At 66.7% G+C, this 19048-nt stretch overlaps 1 protein-coding gene across 1 annotated transcript; it reads left to right on the top strand.

Annotated features, from left to right (window-relative positions):
• The first annotated feature begins 17041 nt into the window (after nt 1-17041).
• On the top strand, nt 17042-18630 carry ANKRD34C (ankyrin repeat domain 34C). The gene has a single exon (XM_088522996.1). The coding sequence runs from the start codon at nt 17064-17066 to the stop codon at nt 18531-18533; it is 1470 nt and encodes a 489-aa protein (XP_088379122.1). The 5' UTR covers nt 17042-17063; the 3' UTR covers nt 18534-18630.
• Nucleotides 18631-19048: the final 418 nt, after the last annotated feature.

The following is a 19048-nucleotide window of genomic DNA, read 5'->3' as shown; positions in this document are numbered from 1 at the left end:
ACAACTTGGGAGCCCAAAATAAATGGGAGTGAAGGCAGAGGAGGAGTCCGTGCTGCATGGTGGCCGCAGAGCAGCACCGCGGTGCCCGGGCCGAGCCGCAGTGCTCCTGCTGCAGTGCTCCCGTGCAGTGATCCTGCCGCAGTGCTCCTGCTGCAGTGCTCCAGTGCAGGGATCCTGCCGCAGCGCTCCAGCGCAATGTGCTCACTGCACTGCATGGTGCAACACTCCTGGTGCAATGCTCACGGTGCACTGCTCCCACTGCAATGCTCCAGTGCCGTGCTCCTGGTGCAATGCTCCGGCGCAATGCAGCGCCTGGCCGTGCCATGGAAGCAGGCTCATTGCAAGGGACATCACGTCCCCGCTCCCATGGGCTCCTCTTCCCTCTCCGCTGCCTCCGCTCCCCTGGGAAACAAGCGGGCCGGCACCTGCAGCCTCGGCACCAGCCACGAGCCCCAAGGACCCGCAGGCAGCTCCCTGCTCCGAGCACGGAGTGTTTCCACTGATGGCTGTGCCGGCCTCTGCTGCGCCGTGCTGGGGAGAGGGAGCAGGAGCGGGACAGGAGCGGGATTGGGAGCAGCGGTGGGAGTCGGAGCCGGCTGCAGTGGGAGGGAGAGGGATTTGGGGGATTTCAGGCTTGGTGCTCCCCAGGCAGGCAGCTTGGGACTGAAGATGCATCTCAGAGCAATCCATTGTAACCCAAACTGCAGCTCGAGCCTGCGGCCGGTTCCCAGAGCCATCCCTCGACCTGCCCCGCTCCGTGGCTCCGGGAAGTGCCAGGGCCGGCGGTGCGGGGATCAGGGATGCAGCAGCAGGGCCTCTCGCTGCAGACGAAGGGCGAAGCAGATCCCGCATCCTGCTGGCATTCCTAGTGCATCCCGCGGCTCCCGGGGCGCGGAGCCCGCGCGGCGCCACCGCCGTGTGCGCTGGCCCGTGAGCAACCGCGGCTCGCGGCCCTGCCACAAATACCCGCGCGCGGCCCGGGGCCTTTGAGCGATTCCCGTTCTCCTGGAAAGCGCGGAGACGGAGAGGACGCGCTGGCGGTGGCAGTGACGGGGATGGCGGCAGTGACGGTGACATTGTGTCCGGCCCCCAGCCATTGCGCCAGGGTCAGGGGCTGCTCGTGGCCACCGCGCTGTCCCCAGTGCAGCTGCTGTCCCCTCTGCCAGCGCCTCTGCTCCCAAAGCAACCAGGAGCCTCTCGGAGCACAGGTTGTCCCTGCACGAGCTCAAAGTGCCTCGCACAAAGGAAGCACAAACGCAAACTTAGGGCCATTCTGCAGCGCCAGGGACCCGCTCTGGCCCTGCTGACCCAGCCTTGGCCTGGGGGCAGCCCCTGGCAAGCGCCGGGCGCGGGACACGCTCCGCAGTCCGGCCACGGCCACCGTGCAGGAGCCGCCCTGGAAGCAGCTTGGCACAGAGCACTTGCAATTACCAACCTGAAATATTAAAAGGACATTCACTACAGCAGCAGAGCAGTGTCGATGGGAAAATGAAACTCTATAATGAATAATTTGCTCTCTAGGGGAAAAAATGCCAAGTGGAAGCGTATTGTGCTCCCAGTCGTGTCATTACAGGTGCAGCAGTTTTGCAGCTCCCAGCAAGCTCCGCTGAGAGCAGCCCCGGAGCAGCCTCGGGAGCGCTCCGAGCCCACCCGGGCCTGTGGAGTGGCACTGAGCTCCAGCAAGGCAAATCCGCAGGGAGCTCCGTGGATGGCAGCGGGGAGGAACCCTCACGCGGGAGCAGCCGGGACGGAGCCGCACACGGCGCTGCCCACGGAAGCAGCGCGCCGGGAAGGGCACGGACAGCAGGCTTGGAGGGCTGCGGAGGACGGCACAGATTCCGCAACTTTACCTGCTCTCTTTTTGCTGATGTTTTTGGCGCCCAAGGGCAGAGACTCGCTGCGCTTGGGAAGCGGAGGGTGGGCAGAGAGGGAGTCTCCCCCTCGGGCCCAGCCCCGATCCGGGGGACCCATCCCACGGATGGAGCAGAGTTTCCCAGGGCACCCCTATGTGCACAGGCCTGCGCCCGGGTCCGCATGCCCTGCTTGAGCACTGCCACTCCCAGCCCCATCTGTGTGCTGAGTTTGAATCAATGAATCCAAAGATCCGTCCCAGGGCTTCCCTGCGCTCCCCGCAATGTCCCTCGTCCCTTGCTGCCCGCGGGGACCCTGCAGGAGCCGCCGGCACGCGGAGCTCCCGGTCCCGGAGCCGCGGCCCCGCGCGCTCCCGGTGCCGGTGCGTGCGGAGGAGCCTCCGCAAGGGGCCGGTCCCGAGGCCGGAGCCGCGGCCAGAGCCCACCCGCCCACGGGAGCCGGGACGCGCGCGGGCCGAGGCTGCCATCTACAGACCGGAGGAGCCCGGCGCGGGGGCGCGGGGGCCGCGGCGCGGCCGGAGCTGCTTTGGCAACGCTGCTCCTGGGAAACGAGGGCAGCAGCCGTCCCGCTGCCGCCACCGCTCCGCTGGACACGGATAGACCCCGTGGGTGCTGCACCCCTGGGAACATCCCCCCGCGCTGCTGCTGTCTGACGGGGGTCCGGGTTGGCCGGCGGTGCGGGATGGCCACGGAAGGCCGGGACCTTCCATTGCATCCCGGCCCTCGTGTCCCCATCCTGGCACCGCACCACAGCACCTGCACATTTACCCTGTGCAGGCTGGGGCGCCAGCGCCTTCCCCGAGGCAGCGGGAGGGCGGCTGCATCGGTGGCACCGTGACGCTCCCAGGGCCACCGCCTGCCTCCGTCATGGCCATCCCACCGCGGTCCCTAAGGGAACGGCCGGGACCTGCTCCCTTGCTGCCCTGCAGCCTGGGAGTCTTGGGCCTCCTGTGCAGGAAGCACAGACTGCAGAGACATCATCCTCATCCTCCGCATGGTGCCCAGGGGTGCCATGCAGGGGACAAGGGCCACGGCGTGCGTGCCCCGTGCCGGGGGCTTTACAGGGCTGGAGCTTTGCACGACTCGTGGGTTTGGCACAGCGGCCCCGTGAACCTGCCGCGCGGCCCTGGTGTGACTGGGGACAGGGCGCAGCGTTTAGCCGAGGGGCCGCCCCCGCGTCGCCCCTTGCAGCCGCCCGGCGGTTCTGCATGAGCGGCTCCCGCGCAGCAGCCGCCCGGGGCCGCAGCCTTGTTTATCCTGGGCCCGGTGCTCGCAGCCCTGGGAGCTGCTCCGCTCCCTAATCCCCAGCGCGACACGGGCCCGCGGCGCTTCGCTCCCTTTGTGCTTGCGCACTGGCCGCGCACAGGCACAAAGGAGCGGCGGGGCCGCGTCCGCCCGCGCCGCGTTCCCACCGCTCCGTGTGGCACCCGGCCACGGCCGCGCGGGGACGGGGGCAGCGGCACCGGAGCTGTGACCTGCTCGAGGCCGGGCTCTATCCCTGCCAGCAGCTACTGTCACCAAGGTCTCCAAACCTGTCCCCAATGGGGTGCCCCGGCCCCTCCAGCTGCCCGGCTCTCCCACCAGGATTGGGCTCCTGCTGCTGGGAGAGCTGCTTTCCCACTGCAGGGACCATGGGGCCTGGTGCTGAGCCTGACCCCGTTGCAATTCCTCATTGCAATTCCTCATTGCAATTCCAGCAAACATCTGTCCCCTTTCCCTCTCTGAGCCAGCACTGATGTTTCCAATGAAGCACTTGGTGCTCCCCAGCCAGGCCAGATGCTGAAAAGGGCCTTGCACAAGAGTCGGAGCAAGTGTCCCTGCTGGGCTGTGGCCTGGGTCTGAAGAGCCCTGTGGCTTGCAGATCGTGGCTTGCAGCTTGTGCTTGCAGCTTGCAACTTGTGACTTGCAGCTCGCGGCTCACTCCGCCTGGCATCAGCAGAGTCCCCGAGTGCGGGGGCTCGCGGGCCGCCGTGGCCTCGCGTTACCTGCATCTGGCCGACATTTATTATTGCTCGCAGCAAGTGGAACTCTTCCAGCCCTGCATTGTAAACGAGCAGGGGGGTTATAAACCCGGGGCAGGCTCCTGAGTCAGCGCGATGTGCTCTGCTTACCGAGCTGTGCGCTGGCGGGACGGGCCGGCAGCCTGGGGCGAGGGGATTGCAGAGGGCTTAGCGAAACACGGGCCGCTGGAGCAGATAACATTCCTGAGCGGGCGGCGGGAGCGCGGGGGGAGGCGGGAGGCTCCCGGCGGGAGCGGCACGCGGGGCGGCACGGGGGGCAGGCGCCTGTGGGCACGGACGGCTGCGGCAGCCCGTGGACCCGCGCGGAGCCGCAGGTGAGTGGAGCGCGCGGCGGCGGCCGGGCGCCCGCGTTGGCTCCGCTCACGCTGGGGCTGGAGGGGCAGGGGCAGCAGGGACCCTGCGTGTGGCGCAGAGAGAGACCCCGGCCCATGGGGCAGAGAGAGACCCCGGCCCATGGGGCAGAGCGAGACTCCGACCCCATGGCACAGAGCGAGACCCCAGCCCCATGGAGCAGAGCGAGACCCCAGACCACAGCGCAGAGCGAGACCCCGGCCCACGGGGCAGCGCGTGCCAGCTGCAGGTGGGTGCCGAAGCAGCGGGGCAGCGGCCGCACCGGCTCCTGTGCAATCGTGGTTATATAACCCCGCCGGGGAGGCTGCGAGGACGGAGCCTCGTCCCCAGCAGCAGCGCTGCAGCCTGCGGACACGGCGCTCGCGGGGCTCTGCGGGCGATGGGGAGGGGGCTCAGGCCGGCGCACATCGTGCAACCAGGCCGGTCGCAGCATCGCCAGCCGCAACACAGACAGTTTAATGCCGCTTTCCTCCCCGCAGCGCCCTGTCCTGCCCGGTGTCACCATGGGCCGGCTGATGGGCTGGCGCTCTGGTCCCCGCTGCAAGTGACTCAGTTGCCATGAGCTCCCCAGCAGCTGCTCGGACAAGAGAGCAGGGAGTGGATGGGGAGGACGAGCCACCCCCGGGGGCTCCGGACCAGGCGGTGCCACCACCCTGCGCCTGCAGGGAGGGCGCCCAGCCCCGGGGGTGCCGGGGCATGCGAGCGGCTCAGCGTGCCGCGGATGGCCGTTCCCTGGCTCCTTTCACCCCGAATCCACGGGCTGCTTCCCAAAGGGGACACGGAGCCGCGGGAACGTCCGTGGACCCCGGCCCGTGCGGGACCCCCGAGCCGGGGTGCGAGGGAGCGGGGGGGGTGGCGGGGCGGCGCAGGGACCGACCCCACCCCTGCAGGGAGGGGACTGGCCCGTATGAAAGTTGGGACGGGGAGCGGCCGCGGCCGGCGCAGCGCGCGGGGCTGCAGCGCGCGGGGCTGCAGTGCATGGGGCTGCAGCGCACGGGGCTGCAATGCATGGGGCTGCAGCGCGCGGGGCTGCACTGCGCCCGGGACCAGCCTCACCTCCGCCTGCCGCTGCCTTCTGGCTTTCTCCGCTGTTTTTCCTCCAATTTCACATTCCGAACTCGTCCGAGGGGGTTGCGTCTCCGAAGCCATTCCCACCCCCTTATCACTTTTCCAGCCCAGCTTCGTCATTGCCGCTGTTGGACGGAGAACTGATAAGGGTGTGTGGGTGGCACGAGCGACCGCACGGGAGCCCCAGGGCGGCGAGGACGCACGGGCGGCGCGGCAGGTTGTATCGCTCCGGGCTTCTCTCCTGCAGCCGCGCTCCGGCGGGAACGGGCACTTCTCACAAAGAAAACTCCTGGAATGCTGCTTGGAAAGGGGGAGCAAAACGTTTCAGATGTTACAAGTCGCTTCTGACGAAGTTCGTTCTGCTAATGAAGCTCCTTGCAGTCGGAAACAAGAGTAATTATGAACCTCAGTGTAAAACCCTGATGCCTCGTGTGTGTGGAGCGTTTGCATTAAAGGTTCTCCATCGTGCCTGGCTTGGAGGGTGCCTGGTGTGGCCAGCGCGCTGGGAAGGAGCCGTGCGGGGTGGGAAGGAGAGGCAGGAACCGCCGGGAGCCGCGGACACGCGAGCGGGCAGGGCAGCAGAAGCTGGAGCTGCACCGGGCGCACGTCGGAGCGCACGGGCACCGGCACCGGGCGCTGGCGCCTGCTCCCGGGGTTGGACCCGGGAGGGTGCCCGGGTTGGGGGATTGTGGCCCAGGGCTGGACGGCGGCACCAGCTGCCCGCGGCCGTGTTCGCACCACGTTTCCGCCTGGGCTGGCGGTTTTAGCCCGCGGTTATTCCCAACACCATGGGATAAAGGCCTTTTGGGGGAACGTAAGTCACTGCCCAGACCGTTTTCCCCATTCCCGTATTGCTCGTGACACCTCGCTTGGGCCGGGGGGAGGACAGGGCCCACAAAGGACTGGGAAGGACCAGGGCCCCCTCCCCAGACAGGGACCCTGCTGTCCCCAGCTGCTCCCCCTGTCCCCACCTGCGGATCTTCCCTAACTCCATTAAAACACATTATCCGAGTGCACACGATGGACATGGGCACTTTGCAGCAGACCCCGTGGGCCCCACGTCCCAGCACCCTGGGGCCTCTCCGAGGTGTCACAGACCTTCCCCTGTCCTGCCGGGCACTTGGAGTGCTTGGGGACACAGCTGCCCCTGCACATCATGAGCCCAAAGGGAAAGCGCTGCCCCAGGCTGCTTTTCCTTGTGCCTTGGTGCCTGGCGGGCACCCAGGACCTGCACGCAGGACTTAGCTCTCCTTGACCTGCACCCAGGACTTGGCTCTCCGCGACCGGTGCAGCCCCAGGCACAGGGGCCGTCGGGCACCGGTCGCTGCAGGGCACCCTGCACCGGACGGGCTCTGTGCTCCTGCCTGGGGCTGCAGGGCCGGGCACGGTCCCGTTGGCACCGCGGCCGCTGGTTTTCTATGGCCCTTGGTTTGTTCTGGGCGGTGGCGCAGGGCCGGGCGGCAGCGGAGGCTCCTGCAGCTGCTCCAGCGCAGGGGGGCAGCCCCTCGGCTCGTCCCTGTGCAAACAGCGCGGCCGGGGCGGCCCCCCTGCCCGCCGGCGCCCTCGGCCCTGAAAAGGCGGCTTAGGGCGCGCGGGAAAAGCCCTGAGCCGGCGAATTCCCTGCCGCGCCGCGGGAACCGCGGCCCCTTTGCTCGCAGGACACGTAGCACCTATATTAAACCCATAAATAGGAAATTCCACTTGTCCAGAAAAAAATAAAGGGAATCCGGATATTTCATAAGTGTCCTGTGGGACATGAAAGCGGAGGCAGGAAATTTCACTCGGCAGCGGTGCCGAGCGCCGCAACCCCGGGGCAGCCGCAGCTGCTGCGCCACGGGCCACGCGGCAGCGCCGGGCGCTGGATGCCCACGGTGCCCACGCACGGCCCTCCCCGTGCGCCCGCCCCGGGCACAGCCTGGGCCCTGTCTGCCCACAGGGCACCCCGTGCCCAACCAGGCCCCCAGGACCCCCCTGGCAAGTGGGCACCGAGGGGTGGGAGGGTGCAGAGCTGCAGCTCCGCAGCGTGTGTCACTCGACGGGGCACGCTTGGCACTGCATTGGGGTGCAGGGGTGATCACAGCGCTGCATCAGGGTGCAGGGGTGAGCATGGCACCACGCTGGGGCACAGGGGCGATCACAGCACTGCATTGAGGGACAGGGGTGATCACAGTGCTGCGTTAGGGCACAGGGGTGATCACAGTGCTGCATTGGGCTGCAGGGGTGATCACAGTGCTGCATTGGGGGACAGGGGTGATCACGGTGCTGCATTGAGGGACAGGGGTGATCACAGTGCTGCGTTAGGGCACAGGGGTGATCACGGCGCTGCATTGGGGCGCAGGGGTGATCACAGTGCTACATTGAGGTGCAGGGGTGATCACAGTGCTGCATTGGAGCACAGGGGTGATCACAGTGCTACGTTAGGGCACAGGGGTGATCACGGCGCTGCATTGGGGCGCAGAGGTGATCACGGCGCTGCATTGGAGCACAGGGGTGATCACAGCGCTGCATTGGGGCGCAGGGGTGAGCGTGGCACCACATTGGGGCGCAGCAGCTGCCCGGCTGCGGGGTCCTGCTGCGCTGTGCACCCCAAGGCGGACAGGAGCCCGGCTCCAGCAATCCAGGACACGCAGACAGGGCGCCCCGGGTGAATCCTGCCCCGGGGGCTCCTGGAGCAGGGCAGCGAGACGGCCGCTGCAGCTGCTCCGGGACGGATCCTGTGCCCGGCTCCAGGCGGGACCCCGCTGCCTCCGGCTCTCCCTGTCGGGTTGTGCAAGGGGCTGCCGGTCCCCAGCCGTCACCGGCGTCACAGCAGCTCCGGCCCTGCAGGGCCCCTGCAGCCACGTTTGCTCTGTGTCGGATTCTGCAGCTCCGCGAGCAGGGGCAGCGAGCGCGGCCCTGCCCCGCGGTGCCGGTACCGGTGCCAGGCCCAGCAGCGAGCACAGGGAGGAGGCCCGGGCGGGCGGCGCCGTGGAGCCACGAACCTCCCCGTGCCTCTGCGCGAGGAGCCGCCCCCGCAGGCACCGCGCCGAGGTAATTGCAGGTTATTACGCTGCCTTTGTTGTTAAACAGAGATCACGTCGCTTCCGACAGGCGTCCCGCGCGGCGCAGACTCCGATCATCCCCCTCCGCCCCCGAGCGCCGCTGCTCACCTGCCAGGAGTCACCGTGCGCCAGGGGACACCGCCGAGGATGCCACATGCGCCGCCACCGAGCCGTGTGTCAACTGCGGCAGGGGATGCAACGTGCGCTGGGACACAGCGGCAGCAGGGGATGCTGCAGACACTGAGCTGCATTAGGAACCATCGCAGGGGATGCTGCAGACATCAAACCATGTCAGGAACCATGGCAGGGGATGCTCTACACTCTGTGCCAGGTCTCCCACAGGCCGGGGCGAAAGGCCAGCGGGATCTGTCCATGGATGATTCCCCAGCAAGCAAGCAAGAGCCCAGAACTTCACGTAGTGCATTCTGAGCAAGCAGTTCAGCCCACTGCCTTTAGCAGCTCTCTCCCTGCCCCTCACCAGACCAGTCGTGCCTTTATTGCACTCTCGCCAAATCCTGGCCGCTTTGTTTCCAGGTCTACCCTGCGGCACGCGGAGGTTGCCCCCCGCAGAGGCCTCACGGTTCTTGCAGCACTGCAAGACACTGCAGGTGACACTGCAGGTGACACTGCAGCCCCAGGAGTCACCCCAGCTGCAGGGCCCTGTCCCCAGCCCTGGTTTCCAGCGCGCACGTCCCATGGGAGCTGGAGCGCTGCCCCGCTCCTAACGCCTCCGTCTGCATCCTCCCTGCCTGCCCGAGCAAAGCCAGGGCGGCCCAGGCAGCCGTGAGGGCAAAGTGAAATTACTTTCCATATAAATGAGCATGAATGCAAGTTATTTCAAAATGAAAACCCCTCTGCCGCGATGGCTCGCAGCGCCCTGCTCATCCGGCAGGAGCAGGGCCAGTGTTTACCTAACCCCTGGAGCACAGGCACGCTCGGAATGGGATTTGCCATGGGCCGCGGCGGATGGGCCGCAGCCACCATCCCTGGGCCGCGGGGCCCGTGAGCCACCGCGGTCCCTTGCAGCCACACACGATGCAGGAGCCGCGCGCGATGCAGGAGCCGCGCGCACGGCCTCGCCGGGACACGGCGGCACTGGGACCTGCTCCATGGGCACCATTTTAGATGCCTCCCAAAAGCAGCTTGGGCCACGTAGGGATATCGTGGCCTTGGGACCAAATCCTGCCCCGCACGGGCTGCAGGGAGACGCTGTCCGGAGCGCGCAGCAACGGCTCCCAGCAGAGAGCTCAAGAGAAAAGGAGTTTCTAAAATTGAACTGGCAAAACGAGAGGGGAATATTATTGCATGCATTCTGCAGCGCCAGTGGGAAGCGCCGCTGCAGAAGCCCCTTCCCGCTGCTGCGGCACCACTCCGCAGGCAGCGCCGGGCCCCGGTGCCGCAGGGCGCTGCAGGCCTCGGTCTGCAACCCGCATCCTCGCTGCTTCGACTGTCCGCGGTGTCGCCTGCAACAACGCCTGCAGCTGAGAGGCAAGCGCTGTCTGCAGCGGTGCCGGATCCAGCTGCATGGGTTGCAGATCCCATCTGCATCGGTGCCAAATCCCGGCTGCAGGGGTTGCAGATCCCGTCTGCATCGGTGCCGGATCTGGCTGCATGGGTTGCAAATCCTGCCTGCATCAGTGCCAGATCGCAGCCTCCCTGGAGCATGGCGAGATGGAGCGTGGAGGTGCCAGCGTCGCAAGGGAAAAGGATGGAGGCGCGAGGAGAGGAAGCGTTGCCAAGGCAACCGCCAAGTGCGGGAATGGCGGAGCCGGGAAGGCGCGGGAAGGAGCCGCGCGCCCTGGGAGCAGGAGCGGGATGGAGCCGCGTGCACGGGGCGCAGGACAAAACCGCAGCGCCCCGCGGGCCCAGCACGGAGGGTGAGCGCGGGGCCGGCCCGCAGGTTCTGCTCGGAGCCGGGGCCATGCAGCCCCACGGCAGCGCCAGGCCGGCACGGGCACCGCTGCCCGCAGCTCCGGCCACCCCGGAGCCAACCTAGGGCAGAAACCATCCCTTCCCTTCCCGGGGACCCCAGCGCCGCAGTCAATCGACCAAAATGCCAAGCCGCAATGAGGAATCGAGAGGCACACGCTGTTCGGTGACACATAGCGGCGGCATTTCTATTTTCAGACCTTAACACAACTTATTAGAGACAGAGCCTAATGAATGCACCGTGCGCGGAGCCGCCGGCGGAGGTGACCCAGATTCCACCCATCCCCAGATGCTCTCGCTCGCAGGAAGGTTCAAACTTCCTCCCTGCTGCAGACCCGGAGCAGAGGCGACCACAGAGCAGGGCCAAGCAGGGGCTCTCGTCGGGGACCCTTGACACGGGGTCCTCCTTGGGGCTTCATTTCTCAAGGTGGGAAATGGAGCTGTAACTCACCCTGTCCCAGTGGAACAGACAGCACCGGCCTCGAGGAGCGCTTGCTCCGGCCCTTCCTCGGGTTACTACAGCAACGCCTCCAGGATGCCAGGAAAGCACCAGTTCTCCTAAAATTAGTTCTATGCGTGGGGTGGCTGCTCAGCAGTGGTGCAGGATGCTGCAAGCGCGACGAGCTGCGCAAGGAGCAGAGCCCCCAGCTAGGGCCGTGCCATGAGCCATGCTGCAAGCCACGCTGCACGTCATGCTGCAAGCCACGCTGCACGTCATGCTGCAAGCCACGCTGCAAGCCATGCTGCAAACTGTGCCATGAGCCGTGCCACGAGCAGTGCCACGAGCTCCCCCTGGGCAGCGGTGCCAGCCTGCGACACGGAGCGGGACGCAGCGGGGAGCCTGCCCGGGCTGCAGCGGGTGCCGGGCGCCTTGCAGGAGCGGCAGCAGCCCGGGACGGCTGCAGGGCTCCCCCAGCAGCACCCGGACCCGCTGCAGTCGGGAGCTGCGTGGGCACCTCCGCTCCGAGCAGCGCCGGGGCCGCGTCCCGAGCGCGCGGCTCCCCGGCCCTCCCCGGCTCCCTGCCGGGGCCTGGCAGCTCCCAACGCTCCCAACTATTTTTACCCAGCAGTTTCCATGGGAACGCCGGAGCCGCTCGCAGTGATGCAGCCGCTTTCGGAAGCTGCATCAGCCGCCGCCGCCGCCCACCGCGCTGGAGAGCGGCCGCAGCGGGGGCCGCGCGCGGGCCCGGCCGGGGCAGAGCGCCGCGCTGGCCATGGCACCGCCGGGCTCGAGAGCAGGAACCAGCCTCACCGCTGCAGCCTGTAGCCTGCGGGTCTGCACCCCGCAGGGAGCCAGGGCCACGGAGCACACGGTGCTGGAGCACAGGGGAATCAGCGCGTTTATAAAAAGATGCCGCGCGGGGATGAGCCGGCAGAAATAGCTGCACGGAGCCGTCTCTGTGCGCACGAGATGAGCAGCTGCTCGGCAAGAGCACCCAAAATAGAGCCCGCGCCGGGGCCGCACTCCCTGGGGACGGTCCCATCTCAGCAGCACCCGCAGCAGCCCCGGGAAGCTCCTTCCCGGCCGCGGCAATTCCTGCGCATGGAGCCAAGCAGAAGCATCACCCCGGCAGAAGCACCTGGGTCCCTCGGGCTGCTGCCATGTCCCGGCAGGAGATGCCCCATCCCAGGGCCACCCCATCCAGATGCCATGGCATCCCAGGGAGAGCGGGATGCTCAACCAGGAGACCAGGAAGTGCCCATCCCATGCCTGGGCAGAGAGCGAGCAGCTCTGAGCCTTGGGAACGCTCGGATGTGCAGGAGGAAAAGGAGCAGAGTGCAGGCACCTCCAGCCCCTTCAACACAAGTGTCCCGTTCTGGGCACATCTCCCCCACGCTCCCATCCAAACCTGGAGAGCGGCACCGGACGCCCAAGGCCAACCCCAGGCTCACGGGTCAGGGAGCAGAACGGGGCCAGGGCTGCAGGGTGGCACAGGAGCGCTCCCGGCCATCCCTCCGGCACCCCCGTTATTCCGTAATGAGCAAAGCGCAGCCTGGGGAGCAGCGCAGACATTACTCAGCAAACCGCTAGGAATAACTAATAGCTCTGAAAGAAAAAAAAAAAAAAAAAAAAAAAAAAAAGTGCCTGGATAATGCGTGAGCAGGAAAGGGGGCAGGACGCAGCACGGTTAATCACCACTATGAATTATTCAAGAGAACAGGAAGCGGGAGGCAAGTGCAGGGGAGCTCCGGGCCGGAGCAGGATCTGCAAGGAGCTGCGGGCCCCTCTCCATGCACCTGAGGGCTGGACAAGCACCGGCACCGCGGGGCCCCCACGCGTGGGGACGGGTCCTGCAGGACGAGCGGCCCCGTCGCGTGGCAGCCCCGCACACGGCACAGGGGCTGGTTTTCACCTGTGCTGGGCTATTTCGGCACTCTGGCGGAGTCGCTGGCTTTTTCCTTGCTGCCTTCAGCCTCGCGGCTGGGTCAAAGGCATGAGCGCGCAGAGAGGCTTCCTGGATATTTCTTAAACCGCAAAATGCCAAGCGCTTATATAATCCCACGTTACAGAAGTGCGTTAGCGAGCAACCAGGAATGAGGCTGCGTGGCCGGAGCACCAGCTCCGCAGCGGCAGAGGAGCCAGGCGGGAGCAGAGCGCCCCAAACACGGCCGAATGGAGCGGAGCCCCTGCTCAACCCCGGCACCTTTATCCTTTTGCCCTTGTTTGCTCCCGCTGCAGGTGCCCCTCACCCTTCCCGTAGCACCAGGCCCGCAGGGGACACGTGTTTCTGTCCTCGAGCAGGTGCCAGACCTGCTCCTGATGGGGGTTGACACCTCTTGCGACCCCGATACAGCGACCGGGGAACGTGTCCCCGTGCCGGAGAGGAGCCTGTTCCTCTCCTGCCAAGGCAGCTTCTGCCCTTCAGTTTGTTTTATCTGCAGAGCTTTTCCACAAACACCAGGGAGAATACATGGGCAAACAGGCACGCTTGCAGGGCCAGTTCATCCCAGTGCTGCTGTGTCTTTGCTTTAACTGAGTTAACCAAGAAGCTGCCGTGAGTTCTCCCCAAGTGCTCATTAACATGAGACCTGCGGCATTTTTTAATAGTTCTGATTATTGCTATCATCATCTTTTACCAAAAGAGGTTGCAATCTGAGATTATATTTGAGCAATTGCAGGAGAAGTTTCCCCACTTATTAATGCAATGTAAGGCAGGACACTGGGTGCCACCAGCCTGGCTGCGAGGACAGGGCTGGATCACAGACCCGGGCGTTGTGGTTCTGCTGCATTTTGGGACATTTCCTGCCCTGTGGCCTTTACCCATCTGTGCTGGGAGGACTCTGCAAGCAGCCAGGGATCCAAGAGGGCCAGAACCTGTGGGAGAGCAGCGCTCCGCCTGGATGCGGAGTCCCGGAGTCCCCTGCAGTGGCAGCAGCAGGTTCCATCTCTCAGCATCGCCCTGCAGACATCAAGGGACCTCTCTGCCATAGTCAGTGGTTCCCAATGGACACGCAGCAGCCCTGGGAGGTCCTGGGCAGAGATTGACCTGGAAAAGGCTCCCCAAAGCTGGTCCCAAGGCACCTAGATTCCCTCTTCCAGGCAGCAGGGCCCAGGGAGCCTGTTGCTGGACCCTGCTCCTGGCCACAGAGCTGTGCCTGGTGCCCACACGTGGGATTTGACAGAGCTCCTCTTGCTGGCTGCACACGTGCACACACCTGCATGCAGGTGAGCTGGCACCTCCGGCACGCAGCTACACCGAGCACACACAACGGGTGTCCTGCACACACACACGGGCACGCTGGACACAGACACATGAGTGCACGGACACCCAGTCTGCGTGCGTACACATGGGCACACAGCACCCCCTTGCATGTGAACCCACATGCAAGCGCAGACCCTCTGCCCCACAGCGACACGCACTTGCACATACACGTGCACAACCCCTGCACACACATGGGCACAGGCAGCCCGCATAGACGCACACAACACACGCACATACCACTGCACCTGCACAAAACCCCGTGTTCACACAGCCCCACGCACACGCGGACGCTGACACGGGCGCACGCAAGCCCTGCACACATGGGTGCCCTCCCCCGCGCGTGGGCGCCGGTGCAGCCACCCGCGCACCCGGCCACTTGCACACACACAGAGCGGCACCCCCGCACCGGCACCCCCGCAACCCGCACCCCGCAGCCGCCCGGGGGCGGACGCGCCGCCCTCCCGCGCCCTCCTCCCCACGCAGCCCCGGGCCGGGCAGCGCCGGGAGCACCGGCACAAGCGGCGGCGGGTGACGCAGCCGCCCGGAGCCGGGGGAGGCGGCGCGGGCGGAGCGGGGGCCCCGGCTCCGCGCGCCGCCGGGAAGCGGGATCCGCGCACCGGTACCTGAGCGGGGGCGCCGGCAGCCGCGCAGCCACCGGGCACCGAGCGCCTACCCGGGAGCTGAGCGCCGCGCACGGCACCAGGTACCGGCACCGGGACCCGGGCGCGCCGGCTACCGGCTCCGGGAGCAGGCGCGGTGCAGCGCGCCGGGTACCGGCTCTGCAGCCAGGGCAGGGGCGTCGGGATCGGGGCGCTCTGCACCGGCTACCGGCACCGGGAGCTCAGCATGGGCACGGCAGCGGGAGGGGGCAGGCACCGGGAGCAGACGCAGTGCTCTGCACCGGCACCCACGCTCAGCAACGGGAGCTGGGCATGGTACCGCGAGCAGGCGCGGTGCAGCGCACCGGCTACCGGCACCGGCTACCAGCACTGGCTACCGGCACCGGCTACCGGCACCAGGGTCACCGCACCAGGTACCGAGAGCCGGCACCGTGCACTGCCTCGGGGGCGGGTAGCGGGGTCGGCAGCGCGAATGGGGACAGGCTGGTGCCACCCGAAGGGGGTGGCCCCTGTCAGGCCCCCGGCCAGGGGGTTCACGAGCAGGGGCCAGGATCAGATGCTCGGGGTGGGAGGGGGCAGCCACCTACATCAAGCGCCCCCGTTCTCTGCCCTGTTACCCCTGCAGCCCCAGGGCTGAGCGAGCCCCTGACCCCACAACCTTGGTGACTCCCAGAGGGACAGCAGGAAGGGACAAGGAGCTGCAGGAACAGGAACATCCGCACCTGGACAGCGCCCACGACCAGACGATGGAGAAGGAGCAAGGGGAAATGGAGGTGAGAGCCGCCAGGAGAGCAACTTTAAAATAACTCTGGAGGTATCCCAGTCCCGTGCCGGTGGGAGAGGGAAGTGACATGGCCCATGAGGAGGGAGGGCAACGCAGTGCCCTGGAGCAAAGCACTTACGGCAAGATGGAGAGCTGTGGGATCCACGCCTGGCCCCGGGCACCAAGGTACAGGCTCGTGGCAAAGGGCAGAGCGGCCGGTTCACCACGGAGGAAGCTTTTCCAAGGGCTGCTGGGCACAGGCTGCAGAGCTCCGCAGAAGGGCGGGCTCAGGAGGGTCCCTCTGCGGGCAGAGACCCTCCAGGAAGGATGGCCATGGTCTGGGCAGGGAAAGCGCCACTCGGAGCGGGCAGGAAGGGCAGAGGGAGCATGGAGCGAGCGGGTGGCGGGGCACTCGCTGGCCCAAGGGCTGTTCCTGCACCTCCATGACATTTCCATGGTGCTGGGCATCTTCCAGCCCCTCCAGCACAGCTTGGAGCTGCTGCCCATGGCACACGAAGAGCCCGCTTGGTCTGAGGGCTGCAGGGAGCAGTGCCGATCCTCAAGGGCATTCCTCAGAGGCCACAAGGTCCTCGGTTTGCATGTCACCCCGCAGAGCCATACACAGTCCAGGGAGCCTCGAAAGGTGCTCGCAGCATCTCCAGCGGGCTCTGCCACAGCCTGAGGGAGCCGCGAGGCAGAGCAGGATCCACATCAGCGCTGGGCCATTCCCATGTGCCTGGCGTTGGAGCTGCAGCCAGGCAGAGGTTAGCGCGTTTGTTAGCAAGGAAGCAAGGCGAGATGAAGCCATGGCACCATCCAGGAGCAACAGGAGCAGGGCTGCTCCACGCGAGGAGACGAGCTGCGGTGCACGAGCAGGGCCAGCCCCACAGCACCTGAGCAGGGCAGGGCTGGCAGCAACAGCTCCCAGCAGCAGCCAACGCCAGGCAGAGGCACAACCAGGCACAAGGTTGAGCAGGAAAGCCCAGTCCGTAGAGCTGGTCTGAGAGGACCGGACACAAGCTCAACAACAACATCACCCAAACAGGAGCTGGGCCTCTGGGCCCCAATTTAACTGAGCTGCCAGGTGTGTGCGTGGGAGCGGGTCTCAGCTGAGCCTCGTCAGCACAGTTGGGGCCGGCTGCTGCACTCAGGGCCCTGGTAGCCACATCCTGGGACATGCCCAAAACAGCAGGGCCAGAAACTGCTTCATGGCTGATGGTGCTTCCTGGGAAAATACGGTACATCCTGGAGTGGAATGGCAGAGTCTGATATCATGATTGGCCCAATTGACCAACACCAATCATCTACCAGTGCCTGGTAGAGCAGTGAGAAGACAGGGCAGGGGCACCTCCCAGGTGACAAAGACCAGCACGTTTGGTCCCACAGATCATAAAGAGAAGGGGCACGAGCACAGCTCATCATTTCCCCAGCGCTGCTCCTGGCCTTGCATGCCAAGGAGCCCTGCAGATCCCGCGCACAGGGTGATGCGGATGCGCACGGGGACGCTCACGGTAGCTCTTCCCGCCTGCCCTGTCGAGGCGCGCGGTGGCCGGGGTCGGAGCCGGCGGGATGCAGGGCTGAGCAGGGACGCTCTGGGGAATCCCGCAGGGAGCGGGAGGAGCTCACTGTCCTCTCCCTTCCTTCCAGCTGCCGCCTGACACCGCCTTCCGCCGCCAGTGAGCGGCCGCCGGGGCCATGGACGAGGCCACGGAGCTGCAGACGGGCGGGAACTCCCTCCTGAAGGCCGTGTGGCTCGGCCGGCTCCGGCTCACCAGGCTCCTGCTGGAAGGGGGGGCTTACATCAACGAGAGCAATGAGAAAGGCGAGACCGCCCTCATGGTGGCCTGTGTCACCAAGCACGTGGACCAGCAGAGCATCAGCAAAGCCAAGATGGTGAAGTACCTGCTGGACAACCGAGCCGACCCCAACATCCAGGACAAGGCTGGGAGGACAGCGCTCATGCACGCCTGCATGCAGGGCGCGGGCGCTGACGTGGTGTCCCTGCTGCTGGAGAACGGGGCAGACCCCAGCCTCGAGGACCACTCTGGGGCGTCTGCGCTGGTCCACGCCATCAACGCCGATGACAAGGATGTGCTGCAGCACCTCCTGAACGCCTGCAAGGCCAAGGGCAAGGAGGTGATCATCATCACCATGGACAAGTCGGCCTCCGGCACCAAGAGCGCCAAGCAGTACCTGAACGTGCCCCCGGCGCTGCAGTTCAAGGAGAAGGCGCCGGCCGAGGGCTGCGCAACCCCCTCCGACATCAGCCTGAAAACCCCCGCGTCGGCGCCCGCGGAGGAGGAGGGCAGCGGCTTCGGCTCGCGCCCCGCGGCCCCCCGGGACAGCCCCCCGGCCAAGGCTGCCCCCGAGCCGCCCTCGCCCGGCCGCAGAGCCGGCAGCGCCAAGAGGGCCCGTCTGCCGCAGCTCAAGCGGCTGCAGTCGGAGCCGTGGGGGCTCGTGGCGCCCTCGGTGCTGGCAGCGCCGCCGAGCCACGAGGACGCCGCGCGGGGCCGCACGGACGACGAGCTCATCGTGGGCATCAGCGACCTCTCCTTTGGCAGGAAGGCCCCTCTGGCCAGGAGCAACAGCAGCAAGAGCAGAGACGCGGCCCTCTTCCCGCTGGTAGACGAGCCGGCCCTGAGGACGCCGGCCGCGAGGAAAGCCGTGCTGGAGAAGGGCCAGGCTGCCCAGCAGCGCCTGGCGCGCCGGAGCGCGCTCCCCGAGCGCGAGGGCGACGGCGCCGGCGCGGCCGAGGCGGGCAAGGCGCCCGCGGAGCGCAGGAAGGCCGACGGCGTCGCCTACGACGGCTCCCCGGAGCCGCCGGCCGCGGCGGGCAGCGCGTCCCCCGCGGCCGCGCGGCGCCGGCCGCCCCGGCTGCTGGAGCGCCGCGGCTCCGGCACGCTGCTGCTCGACCACATCGCGCACACGCGCCCGGGCTACCTGCCGCCGCTCAACGTCAACCCCAACCCGCCCATCCCGGACATCGGCTCCAGCGGCAAAACCGCCTCCCCGCTCACCGCTGGGTTGAAAACCCTCGTCCCCGTCGCTCCCAGCTCGCCCCGGAGGGGGGACTTGAGGTCCAAAAAGAAGCTCCTCCGGAGGCACTCCATGCAAGTGGAGCAGATGAGGCAGCTCTCTGATTTTGAGGAAATAGTGGCTCTGTAGCTAGACAACGGTTTATCTTCCAACTTTACCAAATCGGTGTCCTCTCTGCAGAAATGTAAGTGACGGTTCCTGAGCACGGCGGCCGCCCCGCTCGGGGGGAGCTCTGGCAGCCCAGGGCCACCTGGACCTGCACACAGGGCCAAGCGGGGAGGCGCTTGTGCCCGGCTTCCAGGCCTGTAAAGAGATCCAGGGAATCACAGGGAATCAGGCCCAAACACTTAACGTAGCCTCTGCTCTTAACTCGTTCCTGGGCTTCCCCCAAGAGCAGCCACCGGAGATCCCTCCTCAGAGCCCCGGAGACGCAGCCAGGCTTCGCGCGCAGGGTCCTGGCTGCACTTCGCGTATCCCCAGTTATTTATGATCCATCTCTGATCCCACTCATTCCGACACAGCCCTGGCCTGGGAGCCCCGTGCCGGGGAGCCGCGGGGATGATGCTTTTGTGAAGTGCCTGTCGGCGCGGGAAGCAGCTGGATGCCGTGAGAGGCCGGTGAGCAGGAACAGCCTCCTTAGCCAG

The sequence above is a fragment of the Tinamus guttatus genome, unplaced genomic scaffold (genome assembly GCF_059628265.1).
Source record: "Tinamus guttatus ecotype Peru unplaced genomic scaffold, ASM5962826v1 Tinamus_guttatus_pri_ptg000004l, whole genome shotgun sequence".
NCBI lineage: Eukaryota > Metazoa > Chordata > Aves > Tinamiformes > Tinamidae > Tinamus > Tinamus guttatus.
The sequence above is the reverse complement of the archived record's forward strand: the minus strand, read 5'-3'. Positions and strand labels throughout refer to the sequence as shown.

Excerpts from the sequence above, each read along its gene's own strand:
- ANKRD34C (XM_088522996.1), top strand. The coding sequence starts at position 17,064 with ATGGACGAGGCCACGGAGCTGCAGACGGGCGGGAACTCCCTCCTGAAG.